General features: G+C 48.3%; 1 protein-coding gene across 3 annotated transcripts in view; it reads right to left on the reverse strand.

Annotated features, from left to right (window-relative positions):
* LOC308571210 (RNA binding protein fox-1 homolog 1-like) overlaps positions 1–14,337 on the reverse strand; it is a 42,641-nt gene that overhangs the window by 9,341 nt on the left and 18,963 nt on the right. For 2 of the 3 annotated variants that reach the window (XM_081166748.1, XM_081166750.1), the window contains exons 3-7: positions 8,297–8,440; positions 7,339–7,392; positions 5,118–5,210; positions 2,961–3,021; positions 1,432–1,485 (exon numbers count right to left, since the gene is read on the reverse strand). In XM_081166748.1, the coding sequence (XP_081022874.1) occupies positions 1,432–1,485; positions 2,961–3,021; positions 5,118–5,210; positions 7,339–7,392; positions 8,297–8,440 (406 nt within the window). The remainder of the gene's footprint in view (positions 1–1,431; positions 1,486–2,960; positions 3,022–5,117; positions 5,211–7,338; positions 7,393–8,296; positions 8,441–14,337) is intronic. The other variant, XM_081166749.1, reaches the window with a different exon arrangement.

Here is a 14,337-nt window from a genome sequence, read left to right on the forward strand (position 1 = left end):
TTTCAAACTGCTAGATTGGCAGGAGCTGGGGCAGAGCAACAGGAGCTCACCCCGTCGCAGGGATTCGAACCGCCAACCTTCCGATCAGCAAACCCTAGGCTCTGTGGTTTAACCCACAGCGCCACCCGCATCCCTTTGCCTTCTATGGACTTTGCCTAATAAGAAAGAGATGTCCCCAAGGCCAGGGAGTGCGTCTAGGCAGCTGGAGCTTGCTCTGTCCATAATGGAGGGTGCATATTCCACTAGGGGCAGAAATGGTGGAGGCAAACTTGATCATGAGCTCAGTGGAACTGGGTGACTTAAAGGAGGAGTGGCTGGCCCAAAGCGCTTTTCAAATAAGGAGAGTGACAGAGGAAACCCTAGAACAGGATTCTGAGAAGCCACCAAAGAATTTCAGCCACGACTGAGATTTTCAGCCAGCGTTGGATCTAAGGATATAAGGAGGCAACCACTCCTGTCCCATCCTGTTTTCGCCACAATCGGGGCTGTTTCTCTTCCTCTACGGTTCCGCTTCTTCCAACAATTCCCTCGTTCTCCACTGTGGCTGAAACTAGCACTATGAATTAAGCAGCTGATTTCAATGAAAGGAGAATGTCAAAAACACTGACGTTTGCAGACTAAAAAGAAAAAAAGATAGCCAAGAATTGTTGCATGATTCTTCTTGCATGATTTTAGCGCCTCACCTTGCACAAACAAGCAAACTGCAGCAATTGATGCTCCTGTTTTTGATGAGCTTTCCCCACATCCCTAGCTGAGAGACGCCTCAGGAATGCTAGTCTTGATACTCCTGAGGCCTTAGGAAATTATACACATACACGTTCAAAAAAAAGACCAAACCCAGCATGCTCCAGCTGGATCTCTGTCAGCCTGACAACACAGACTGCTTCAACTCAGCTGGGAAGCCTCCCTAGAGGTACAATAAACAGCAGCGAAGCACTGTGCACAAATCAGGATTGCAGAGCCAAACAACTCTCTGCTCTTCAGCCCCTTGAACCCCAAACGAACGAGAAAATTCCAGGGGTAGAAATGCTAAACCTTGTATTCTGGTTTGGTGCTAGATAAGTCCACTGAACAGGCACAGAGCCAACCCACAAAATTTTGGAGTCTGAGGCAAATGGTGCATACATCTGACACTATTATTATTATTATTATTATTATTATTATTATTATTATTATACATATGACTGTTTAGTATTGCTTTATAATGATCACAGAAATCTCATTCTAAGTCATGGAAGGGCCAGTCCAGTGTGGGATTGTAAGTAAATGGGATCATAAAATAGAACTTATTTGATTCCAAGCAAATGCCCTAAATAAATCCGTACAGGATTTGGGGTCTTTGGTAGGTGGTAAATGAGAAAGGAAGGCAGAGATGTGGAACTTGGTGGAAGTTTAGGAGGGGAAAGTAATAGCAAAGAGATGGGGATTTACCTGTGTACAGGTCAGGGGCATAGACAGCGCCAACCATAGGATTGATCTTCCATCCTAAATGGACACAGACAAACAAGGAAAGGCTCAGAGAAAAAACTTGTCCCATCTTCATTACTATTTTCAGGTAGTCTTGCCCCTATCCTTAACGAAGCACTTATGATGATTTTGCTGTTTACAAGTTACAGTGGTACCTCGGGTTACAGACGCTTCAGGTTACAGACTCCGCTAACCCAGAAATAGTACCTTGGGCTAAGAAATTTGCTTCAGGATGAGAATAGAAATCGTCTCCGCGGCGCAGCAGCAGCGGGAGGCCCCATTAGCTAAAGTGGTACCTCAGGTTAAGAACAGTTTCATGTTAAGAACGGACCTCCAGAACAAATTAAGTTCTTAACCCGAGGTACCACTGTATATGTTTTGCTGTTGTTTTATTGTCTGTTGTTTGATTATTGTAAAGGTAAAAGGTAAAGGACCCCTGGATGGTTAAGTCCAGTCAAAGGCAACTATGGGGCTTGTGGTGCTCATCTCGCTTTCAGGCCGAGGGAGCTGGCGTTTGTCCACAGACAGCTTTCTGGGTCATGTGGCCAGCATGACTAAACTGCTTTGGGTGCAACAGAACAACGGAAGCCAGAGCACACAGAAACTCCGTTTACCTTCCCACTGCAGCGGTACCTATTTATCTACTTGCACTGGTGTGCTTTCAAACGGAGCTGGGACAGAGCAACGGGAGCTCACCCCATTGTGCAGATTCGAACCACCAACCTTCTGTCTGACAAGCCCAAGAGGTTTAGACCACAGCACCACCCGCATCCTGCATTTTGATTATTGTCAGAGTTGTCTTAAGCATATCTGGCACCATGGTTCAAAGACCCCTCCGGGCCCCCGCCCTCCATTTTCCAGAGTTGCTCTCCTCCCACGGAGGCTTGGGAGGCAAGCTGCACACCCACCAGCCATATAGAATCATAGAATAGAATCATAGAATCATAGAGTTGGAAGAGACCACAAGGGCCATCGAGTCCAACCCCCTGCCAAGCAGGAAACACCATCAGAGCACTCCTGACATATGGTTGTCAAGCTTCTGCTTAAAGACCTCCAAAGAAGGAGACTCCACCACACTCCTTGGCAGCAAATTCCACTGTCAAACAGCTCTTACTGTCAGGAAGTTCTTCCTAATGTTTAGGTGGAATCTTCTTTCTTGTAGTTTGGATCCATTGCTCCGTGTCTGCTTCTCTGGAGTTCACAGGGCACAGCTGGCGGGCGTGCAGGGAAAGGGGAGGCCGCCGGCAAAGCCGCGCAGCTCCCCCACTCGCTGGGGCGCCCCTGACAGGCCAGCGCCCTGGCACAACGCGCCAGTAAGCCCAATAGGAAAGACGGCTCTGATTATTGGATAGTACTTACCCCTATGTATTGGTGGGGGTTTTTTGTTTTTAAAATGCTCTTAAAAATATGTAAGCTGTTTGGAGAATTACTATGTGGCAAGTGAATCATAAACCAAATGTATTGTTGCTATTTTTATTCCAGCTTCTACATACCATTCACCACTGGTGCCGCCGGTGGTTTCTTGGTGACTAAACGGGCTGTGGCGTTGTTGACCTGGATGGGAGAAGGAAGCAGGAAGTGAGGCCATATGCATAACAAGTTGCTGTTAGCTTCTTTTTCTCCAAAGAAGTGGGACAAGTAAATAGATAGCCACACAGTGATGATTTTGACAAGGCTCTTAAGGGGTTTGAATTAAGGTGGATTCGTGTGTGTGTGTGTGTGTTCAGTATTGGGCCTACTTGTGCCTGTGTGGTGTTCCTGGCACGCTCAAAGGCAAGTGAGGACAGGGATTCTGTACCTTTGATAATTGTGCAGAAGCGGGGTTCATGCAGGTAAGGCTTGTCCAGTATCTGAGCACCCCAGGTATTTCTCACATGTGCACATATGCACATTCACACGTAGTTAAACAGGATCCTGCCTGGTGGGCAAACGAGAAGAGCAGGGCCTGTGGCAAATCGTGTCCTCCCTAAAAGAGGGCACATGTTGCGGTGAGACCTGGAGACTGACCCAGTGTGTTGTGGGTGGGTTTGATTGGTTGCCACAACACCTGATTGGTAATTCCCTTGATGTTGGGTTCAATCTGACCAATGGGGCGCAGTCCAAATGGATCAAGGGACCTATTTATACCCATGAACGTGACCCAGAGCTTCCTCTTTCGGCTCGTGCATTCGGAACACCCGCCCACCTCTCCCTAATTTTAGGGCTTTGTGCGACTGACCTTGCTATGCTGTCATCTGTTGTTGGGGCAGGGGCATGGCAGGAATTTCCCCACTTGGCTGATTGGCTGTTGCCATTTGGGTTTCTCCTGCCGCGTAGCAAATCGTCACAACATGTAAGGTTGCGGATAGGCACTGGTTCAGGTGATAGGAATGAGGGAACGCTCTCGCCATCCCTATGTGAAGGGTATTCCGTTAAAGGAATCCAGGGACTCGATGGTTTGGTCAACCCCTGAGAGAGGGTTGTGCCTGTACCTGAGTCCAGGGGGGCATCTGGGTGGTGAACAGAGTCTGTACCGAGCTTTTCACCTTCCCAGGTGTTCACCCTTGGCTGACCTATGCTGGTACCCTGGGTCAGCGCTGCCTGCAACCACTCAATAAAGTTGTGGCCCAAATTCTGCCAAAAACCAAAACTAAAATTTGAGTAATGTGTAAATTTATTTAGGGGGGAGGTCTCTGGGTCTGAACATGCAAACTGCTGCCGCGTGGGGTGCTTCTGTTCCAAGCACTCCATTCTACCCCTCACTTGTTTTTTTCTGGTCCCTCCACGTGCACTGAGGATGCTCAGTCCTTATTTATTTAAGGAGTTGCCTTCCGCATGAGCAGGGCTGGATTTAGGTTTGAAGAGGCCCTAAGCTACTATAGGTAATGGGGCCCTTTATATGTCCAACTGTCCTTTGCCAACAACAAATTGTTGCTGTTTTTTATGTTGAATATATGCTATATGGTAATTTATGGACCTAATACGTATCTAAAGCCATTTGCACATGAAGAATGTAGGCACCCAATATATAGAAATAAGCAAACCAGTGATATTTTAGGGAGCGGGCTAGCAGGTGGGGCCCATTATTTACATCATAGGAGCCTACACAACACAAAACACTGTTGCTGTGTGCAGGTTTTATTTTATTTGTTTTTTATCTTTTATTTTGGAAATTGACATGCAGTGTTTTTTTCCTTTACACTTTTGGGGGGCCCCCAAGAAAGTGGAGCCCTAAGCTATAGCTTGTTTAGCTTATACGTAAATCTGGCACTGTGCCTGAGTCCCAAGGCAGTTTACATAAACTCGACTAAAATAACATTAAAAAACATTACACAACCAAACAACAACTACTAAAGATAGGGTGGTTTTTTTTTAATTGTTTTTAAAACTAAGGCTGTGGGGGATTCTCCAGAAGTTTATATATATATATACACCTCTGCAATAAAACCCCACTGATATTTCCCTTTTGTATGTAGATGGTACAAGGACTAGCACTCAGAAAATTTAGTTCATTATTAGCATATATGGTATTCACTGATCAAGGGACCTCCTTTTTTTAGGGACTGAGCATCTTCCCCTTCCAACAGCTTAAGCTCCCAGGCAAGAGCCCATAGCATGAGGGTACTGAAATGACCACAGGCATTTATGCTGAGAACACGGTAAATTCTTACCTCAATTTTCCTTCCTTCCACAATGCTGCTGTTCAGCTTCTCCCGTGCCCGGTCAGCATCCTGACTGTTTTCAAAGGTGACAAAGCCAAAGCCCTAAGGGAGAAGATTCTTCATGATCATGGTGTCTCCCCTGCCAGGTATATATGCCGCCAGGATGCTTTTAGGCAGCAAGACAGCAAGATCCCTACCAGTATGTTAGAATTCCTGCTCCATGATTGCAATCATGGGATTTTTGTCTATCACATGACGGTGTATGTTTTGACTCCACAGAGTGGGAAGTGACGGAGACAGGATGTTTGTGTTACTGTGTTCCATGAAATGGGACTATTGTCCTTTGTTCTTTTTCTCTTTGCTGTCTGATGCTAGAGAGAAAGAGAGCCATGTTGCAGTGCTCCGTGTATGTTTATATGTAAATAAAGTAGATTAGCCAACATGCTGAGTTGCTGAGGTCTGTCACACGCATGCTGCACAAACTCTGGGGATCCCTAAGTGTGCCGGTGTCGGTTGGCATCGGTCGCTGTGATGTTTGAGTTGAAAAAAGCTTATGAAGCTCCCGAACGATCGACCAGGAGGGAGAGAACATGCCAGTCGGGCATGTGTCTCTGCCAGTGTCCTACTCGAGAGCTGGCTGAACTACTGACATGATCTTCATGATCATGGTGTCCCCCCCTGCCAGCTAAGTATGCCGCCAGGATGCTTTTAGCCCAGCGAAGGAAAGACGGCAAAGTCCCTACCAGAGTGGAATGGCAGACCAAGTTGATGGACTATGCAGAGATGGCAAAAATGACCGGGGAAATCAGAAACCAGGAAGATCAAAATTTTAACAAAGAATGGGGGAAGATTTATTTCGTATTTGGAAGACCACTGTAAACAGCTGAATTCATTAGCAGGACTCTAATAATAACACTTGTAATGTAACAAGGACTTTGGATATAATGGGCCCGGCATAGGAAAACTCTGGCCCTCCAGATGTTTGGGATTACAATTCCCATCATCTCTGACCACTGGTCCTGTGGTTTGCCTATGCCTGTAATGGACAATCAAATAATTGGAGTGACTTAAAATATGCAGTACAAAAGGATAAGTATGGAACCCACGGAGGGGTGGAGGGAAGTCCAAAGATTCGGGAGAATCTTGTGTATTTCTTTTTATTTGTGATTTTGAATGTTAGTTTTAATTTGTAATACCAAATAAATATTAATTTGGAAAAAAGGAGAAGATTCTCATAATCTACCTGGCCCTTGAAATTCCAGGCCGCACACCCCTTACCCACCCTGCTTTGTCCTCTCCCCTTGAGTGTTTTTGCCTGGCTGGAATGTGTTCTTGGATTCTGTTAACGCCTCTTACTCGTCCAGATGGAGGACAGAAGGAGTTTGAGAAACACTGCTTTAAAGGGAGATTAGGGGGATTAAATGGGACACGGGTGGCGCTGTGGGTTAAACCACAGAGCCTAGGACTTGCTGATCAGAAGGTTGGCGGTTCGAATCCCCCGCGACGGGGTGAGCTCCTGTTGTTTGGTCCTTGCTCCTGCCAACCTAGCAGTTCGAAAGCACGTCAGAGTGCAAGTAGATAAATAGGTACTGCTCTGGCAAGAAGGTAAACGGCGTTTCTGTGCGCTGTTCTGGTTCGCCAGAAGCGGCTTAGTCATGCTGGCCACATGACCCAGAAGCTGTATGCCGCCTCCCTTGGCCAATAAAGTGAGATGAGCGCCGCAACCCCAGAGTCGGTCACGACTGGACCTAATGGTCAGGGGTGTCTTTACCTTTACCTGGGGGGGGGGGGGAATGTGGAGTAGGCGGCTATCAGTGGCTCCTCTGCCATAGGGGGTATATGGAGCCTCCATGTTCAGAGACAGTGTGCTACTAGATACCAGTTGCTAATGGGGAGAGGGCAACACAGTGTGCTACCACATTCTAGCTTTGCTTGTGGGCTTCCCATAGGCACCAAGTTGGCCACTTGATCAACATCAAATCCTGCACTTGTACAGTGTGTTTGTGAGACCATCGACTAGGGATGGGGAAGCTGTGGCCCTCAAGATGCTGTTGGACTTCAACTCCCATCAGCAAGGCCAGTGGCCAGGAACAATGGGATTTACGAGCCAGCAATGTCTGGAGGGGCAGAGGTTTCCCATCCCTGGCATAGAAATTGCTTTGCCCAGCAGACCCTGGCTTTCTTGTCCCCACACCTCTCCACCCCTTCTTGGCAGCTAGCATTTCCATACCTTGGAGCCACGCTCATTAAAGATGATCTCCACGTCCAGGATCTTTCCAAATTGCTAGGGGGGAAAGGGGAAAAGTCAGTCTTTGACATAGACAATACACAGCCTGTTGCCCTAGAAACCGTGCGTAATGAATTTATGACAGTGTCTAATACAAAACTTAGTGCTTCCCCTACAACTCAGCCATCCTCCAGCATGGCCGGATACATAACTTTTCCCTGAGCAGAAATATGGCACCTGCATCTCCTTATGCATTCCATGTGGCAACAGTGGAGAACCTGTGGCCTTCCCTATTTTGTTGGTCTACAACTCACATCACCCTTGGCCATTGGCCATGCAGCTGGGACTGGTGGAAGTTGGAGTCTAACAGTATCTAGAGGGCTACATATTGAGCCAGTGACATAGCATTGGTTGTCAGTGCCCAAAGCCACACAGTGGAGGGGAGGAAGCAGACTATGCATTCACATTCAACTGCCTAACAGCATCCACGTCACCCAGGAGATCGCAGCTGCAGAGAAAGGAAAAGAAGAGCTGTTCTGTTGTCTGAAGAGGTCACTTCCTGGTTTGCATGGAGAAGCCATTTTTGACGGAACCCAGCAACAGAAGAGCACAGCACTGGGTGTTGAAATTCTGTGCCCCTAACAATTTTGCACCTGGGGAAACCGCCCCTGGGGAAACCTCCCCCACGCTATGCCACTGGATTCAGCCACCCCTGCAATATGACCATGCCACCCCAGACCTCCAAATCCAGCAAAGTGCTGGGGTTGGCACCACAGTGTCAACATCCAGCAATGTTGGGCAGCCCATTGATGCTGAAGGGCCCTTACGCACCCATTCGAGACCAAGCCCTGAACTTTCCCTACTCTAGAGACCCGCAAGGAGGATGAATTAAAGATCACTGCATACAAAAAGCATCACACGACATGACTCAGGTTGGAGGGAAGCAGGAAAGAGGACTCACCCCAAACATCTGCCGCAGGTCCGGGTCACGGAAGCGGAAGGGGATGTTCGACACATGCAGGCGTTTGGGCTGGGCCTTGTTCTCGCTGCTTTCTGCTTCCTCTGCCTCGGGGGACAGCTCAGGCGCAGGGGCTTCTTCCGGCTGCTGTGGGGAGGGGTGGGGCAAGGAGGAAAAGAAGCAGGATCACAAACACCACTGAGGCAACCCTCCCCTTGCAACACCTGCACAGAGGGCATGGAGCATAACACTCCCAAGTCGTGCCATGGGCAGAACAAGGTGGTCAGAGCTGGGCAAGTTCCAGCAATGGGCATTCTCCAGTTCATGTGCAAGTGGTCTTGAGGATGTGCAGAGACTCGCAGTGTGGTAAAGTCAGTCTATGGAGTCTAACTGTTGCCAAGATGGGGTGGGAGGAAATTGGGTACCATGGGGTGGGGGGATATTCAGCAGCATCTTCGTAGCACGTTTACTCTGTTGCTCTGATCTCTGTACAGGAGAAAGCAAGCAGGTGTGGCCTGTGTATATGTGTGTAGTGAAAGTGGTGTCCAAGACATCAGATGCCAGCAACCAGCATCATCCCAACGCTGAGCATCTGAAGCTGCCTCACACTGAGTCAGACTATTGCTCTGTCTAGCCTTAGTACTATCCATTCTTCTGACCAGCCAGAACATAAGAAGGACCATTTCTGGATCAGACCAAAGCCCCATCTGGTCCAGCATTCTGCTCTCACAGTGGCCAAGGAGATGTGTAATGGGTTCAGAGTCCTATCATCCTTGACCATTGGCCATGCTGGCCGAAGCTGATGGGAGTTGTAGTTCAAAGCATGAGGAGGGCACCAGCCTGGGAAAGGTTGCTTTAGACAAAGCAAGAGCCAATCTGCTCATAGAGAGAAATCATGAGAGACTATGAAATCCCCAAACTGACTTATTTATTGCTTCCTTCCCCGTTCCTCTTTTCCTTTTGTACTGTTTGTCTATTATCTTGTATACCATTATTTCAAAACAGGAACCACCTTGAGTGCTTTAGCAGAAAGGCAGTATAGTAGATGAATACATAACCATAATAATGGTGCGGTCTTCCTGGGACAGCACCATTTCAAGTTTCAAGTGGAAGCTCCTTAGATGTATGGGTGCTCTCTCAGATAGTTTAAAATCAAGAACTGGACTCACTCCCCTTGGGGGGGGGAGCAGATCAAAGAGAAGCTTTTTTTTTTTTGGCCTGCTTTTCTGCCTGGCACGCCAGCACCACATATGCAGATAAATTTTCTTAAATGGAGGGGGGGGGGAGTCAGTCATGAACTCCTTTGCCCTTGAAACCTAAAGTGGTGCTGTCCAACAAGAGCTGGTATATTTATCTGCAGAAGGATTCATGTGAAACTGGGAGGCCAACTCAATGTGACACCTGTCACACATTTTGCAATTGTGTGAATAGCAAGTGAGAAAGGGCAGAATCCATTTCTGAAGCTCCCCTGCCAGAATTCTGCTCAGGACTGGGCTCCCCCATCTGCTATATTTACTCTTAAACAATTCACACAATTGCTAATACCACAAATTCATTTGGCCCTTTTCGTTTTTCTTGTCCGTTGGCATGAAAGTTCAGGAGAGAGAGGGCCAGATCCCCTCCTTGTTTCCTACCCAATCCCACCCCCCAAAATCAGATCCACTCTCTTTGCAAGGAAGATGGGGCCAATCTTCTTCTTCCCAAACTTTTCCTGGTCAACCAGAAGGGGGAAAACAGATGTCCCAATGCATCAGCAAAACATTCTGGCTTGGGTTAATGGAGAGGATGGACACAAACCAACACACAGAAGGACATTAGTGGAGAGAAGAAGCAGGGACAGGTGAGAGAGGGCACGATTCACAGAAACCTTGTGGAGAAGATTGGGGGACCCCAAACCGGACACCACCACCCCTCTTCTCCATGCAGATGGTCCCCCTCGACTCACGATGCAATCACCACGATGCAACATTCCAAGGCCACGGCCGAGGTGTGGGCAGCCTCTCTTGCAATGTCTTTTAAGTGCCAAAGGGTGGGGGGGGAGAGAGAGAGAAGAGCCTGAGAGAAGCAATTAATCCGGCAGGGGGACAGAGTTGAACTTGTCTTTGAAATTCCAGCTACAGCCTGGCAAAGAGGGGGAAGGCCCTGTTTGGGGCATGTGCTACCACCTAGCACCTCCTTGTGGTGACAAGGAAGGCAGGAATGTCCAAACAGGCTTGGTGGAGAACGAAGTCTCACTGTTGACCTGCTAATCGCCAAAGAAGCCTGGGCTCGGTGGCTTTGTTCTTAGAAACGGCAGATAAGGCCGTAAACTGTGTCTGGACCCTGCCATGTCAACGGCACAATATGGGAAGCTCCCGCATGCACTCTTGCACATTAAGAGCAATGCATTCATGCTCAAAGAAAACTAGCCTATCCAGCGGGGAAGGAAGGCTAGGATCCTTCTTCGCAACATCGAACTTACCATGTGTGGCGATTTGTTGGGTTTTCATAAGCATTCCATCATGTGAGCTCCTCGCTGCCATCTACAATGGTACAGTCCAGACACAGGAAAGGGGTACAGGTGACACCCCCAATGCATTGGAAGAACATGTGGGGCACACAACTTAGACTGCATCCAGCCATTACCTATACCTTTGGTATACCAATTGAGCCCCTTTAAAAATAAAATGAAAAGTAGCCCTGGGAGGCTGTGCGTTTTGAGTGGAGAAAGTGCTGAGGAGAGGCTACTTTCGCCTCCCCTCCATTTCTCTCTCTACTAAGGAAATGCTTCTCACAAGCTGCCTTTCCAGCTTGGTGGTGCTCAGGAAAGTTTCATTCAAGCACAGTCCCTGGGAATCAATGGTGGTGAGGGAACTGGGCTCCGATAAAGATTCCTCTGAGCCCTTTCTCCTGGACACACACTTCTGTGGCCGAAACCTCCTTTTGTTTTCAAAGCAACTGGTTTCTGAGACAAAATGCTGGAGGGGAACAATCTTCAGAAGCAACGAGGAAGAAGCATGCATGTACACCGATGCCCAGGGACAATTTTTGCTAACGTGCGTGTCTCGCTCTGACCCACTGCTCTTGGCCCCTGCGAAAGTTAGGGGTCTCTGCTGACAATGATCCACGCCCTCAGCCTGTCCACATGCAGACATTCCATTTTAGGGACAAGAAGCCTTAAACCGAGTGTGACCCATTGGTGCTTCTAGATCAGTGATGTCTACCCTGATCGGCAGCAGCTCTCCAGGGTTTCAGGCAGGAGTCTCTCTCTGTGCTGCTTGGAGATGTCAGGAACCGAACCCAAGACCACCTGCACGCGAGGCAGATGCTCTACCGCTGAGCTACAACAGCCCTTCCAAAATAAACAGTGGTATATGTGGGACCTGTGGAGAGCTCTACAATATGCCCGCTCTGAGTGGGAATGCTTACAGGCTGTGCTGGGAGTGTGCAGGCCTCTGAGCATGCCACACCCGCAGAAAGGAGCACCCCCATGTTGCTAGTAAAAAAACAAGACACGCGATTCCGGCCACTCACAAATGCAAACAATCCACCAGGCAGTAGCCAGTCCTCCATCTTCCGCTGCTTCATCCCCACCCACAACCCTCTGCCATCCCACCCCCCCCACCCTGGCAATACACTCCACAATTCCCCCCCCCCAAAAAAAGCTGGATGCATCCATCAAATGCTACGCAGACTCTTTGCTCATAAAGACAAGTTCAACAGGGATTAAAACCTCCCCGATTTTGGCTGGAAGGGTCAAATGCACAGGAGTGGTAGGGGCGGGGAGGTGTCAGGCTGAGAAGACAGGCAGGTGCAGTTGCACAGTGAGTAAGGGGTTAACTATTCATATGTATTAATGAGAGTAGAACAAGAGAAACGTGATGGATGTCCAAGATGCCTGGGACAAAAACCTGAGCTTGATGGGAGAGGTCCACGAACCGTCGCTGTTAACACCCCCAGGAAAAGGCCCTAGTCCGGGAAAGACACAGTCATTGAGTGGGGGGTAGGAATTGCTACAGACCAGGAATCCTTTGGCAGTTGGCACTTAGCAAAGGCTTTCCAGCAGAGGGAGAGAGAGAAGGGAGGGGAGGGAGGGGGGAGAGAAGAGAGAGACACATACAGACATTAAAGCAGGGCTCGGGAATCTCATGCCCATAGGGTAGTGGTGGCAGCCTCTGTTTGACCCATGGGGATCTCCCCAAGCTGCACCCCTCCCAAACAACACTTCCCCTCCCCAGACCACATGGTTCACCTGCCCTGCTCCACATTCTCCACAGGTACTTTTGGGCTGTCCTGGGCGAGGCTGCCTCTTGCTTGGCAGGGTGAGGGCTGGAGAGACACCGCTTTGACTGGCAGGCCAAACTTATTTCGCCTACCCTCCTCCTTTCAGGGGAGGGGGGAAACCCACTACTCAGCACCCCCTCTTAAAATCCAACTTCTTTAAGCAAGCAAACAAAGTCGCAGTGACATATTTGCGTTCTATATTTCTACCTACGTCCTACAACACAAAAGAAAGTGTTTTGTAAGTAAGACACCTTGTAAGTGTTTTGTAAGTAAGACACCTTGGAGCTTGAAATCGAAAACCCCTTGACTCCAGCGCATCCATCGGACCCAGGGGAGACGCTGTCACTGTCCCACAACGGCACCCGACCTGGCGGTAAGCGTCATTACGCAACAAATGAAACATGTACAAACGTTTTTCAAAATTTTCTTCTCTTCTTTATGCTTCCACCACCCTTATATTTTTATTCAATGCTTCTCAACTGCACCTGATGTGACAAATGCCCCTGGATGGTTCCAGCGCTGCCCAGGTGGCATAATAATAATAATAATAATAATAATAATAATAATAATAATATACCCCGCCCATCTGGCTGGGTTTCCCCAGCCACTCTGGGCAGCTCCCAACAGAATATTAAAAGTAGAATAAAACATCAAACATTAAAAACTTCCCTAAACAGGGCTGCCTTCAGATGTCTTCTAAATGTCAGATAGCTGTTTATTTCCTTGACATCTGATGGGAGGGCATTCCACAGGGAGGGCACCACTACCAAGAAGGCCCTCTGCCTGGTTCCCTGTAGCTTCACTTCTCACGGGGATGGAACCGCCAGAAGGCCCTCAGAGCTGGACCTCAGTGTCTGGGCTGAACGATGGAGGTGGAGACGCTCCTTCAGGTATACTGAGCAGAGACCATTTAGGGCTTTAAAGGTCAGCACCAACAGTTTGAATTGTGCTCGGAAACGTATTGGGAGCCAATGTCGGTCTTTCAGGTGTTATATGGTCTCGGCGGCCACTTCCAGTCACCAGTCTAGCTGCCGCATTATTACCCACTTTGGGAAATATGAGCATAGAAGGAATGAATCGCACAGCGCCAAAGGTAAGACCCACAGCCTTGGCTCCACCCACTTTTGTCTCTGGCCCCACCCATCTCCCTCTTGTGCCTCCCACTCCAGAAGGCTCTCCACTAGGGAATGAGCTAAAAAAAAAAGCTCCCCACTCCTCCAATTTAGCCTCTGTGTTGCCCACCTTGGAAGCAGAAGAGTGGAAGCACCTGCAATTGAAGTAAGGTGAGCTACAAAACATATACATGGGGGTGGTAACAACCCAGAGCTGTACACAGTAAGCAATGTGAAACTGAACATTATAATTCAACATCAGATAATGAAATATGTTCTAAGGCAGGCACCCCCAACCTTCGGCCCTCCAGATGTTTTGGACTACAGTTCCCATCATCCCTGACCACTGGTCCTCTTAGCTAGGGATCATGGGAGTTGTAGGCCAAAACAACTGGAGGGCTGCCGGTTGGGGATGCCTGTTCTAAGGCCTCCTTCGAAAGGCAGGTATTGTCAGGCTAAAGACCAAAGCAGCCATTAATTCTTATTATTATCAGTGCTTTTTTCCAAAAACAAATGTTTAGGGGTACTCTCATTTTCCTACTCTATTGAAATACTACCCCTCAAGAGGCCGAACTTAGATTCACAAAATGTTTAGGGGTATGCATATCCCTGTGTACCCCCAGAAAAAAGCACTAATTATTATTATTACCGGCTTCTATGTTGTGCTCT

The sequence above is a fragment of the Podarcis bocagei genome (assembly GCF_964188305.1).
Source record: "Podarcis bocagei genome assembly, chromosome: 13".
Taxonomy (NCBI): Eukaryota; Metazoa; Chordata; class Lepidosauria; order Squamata; family Lacertidae; genus Podarcis; species Podarcis bocagei.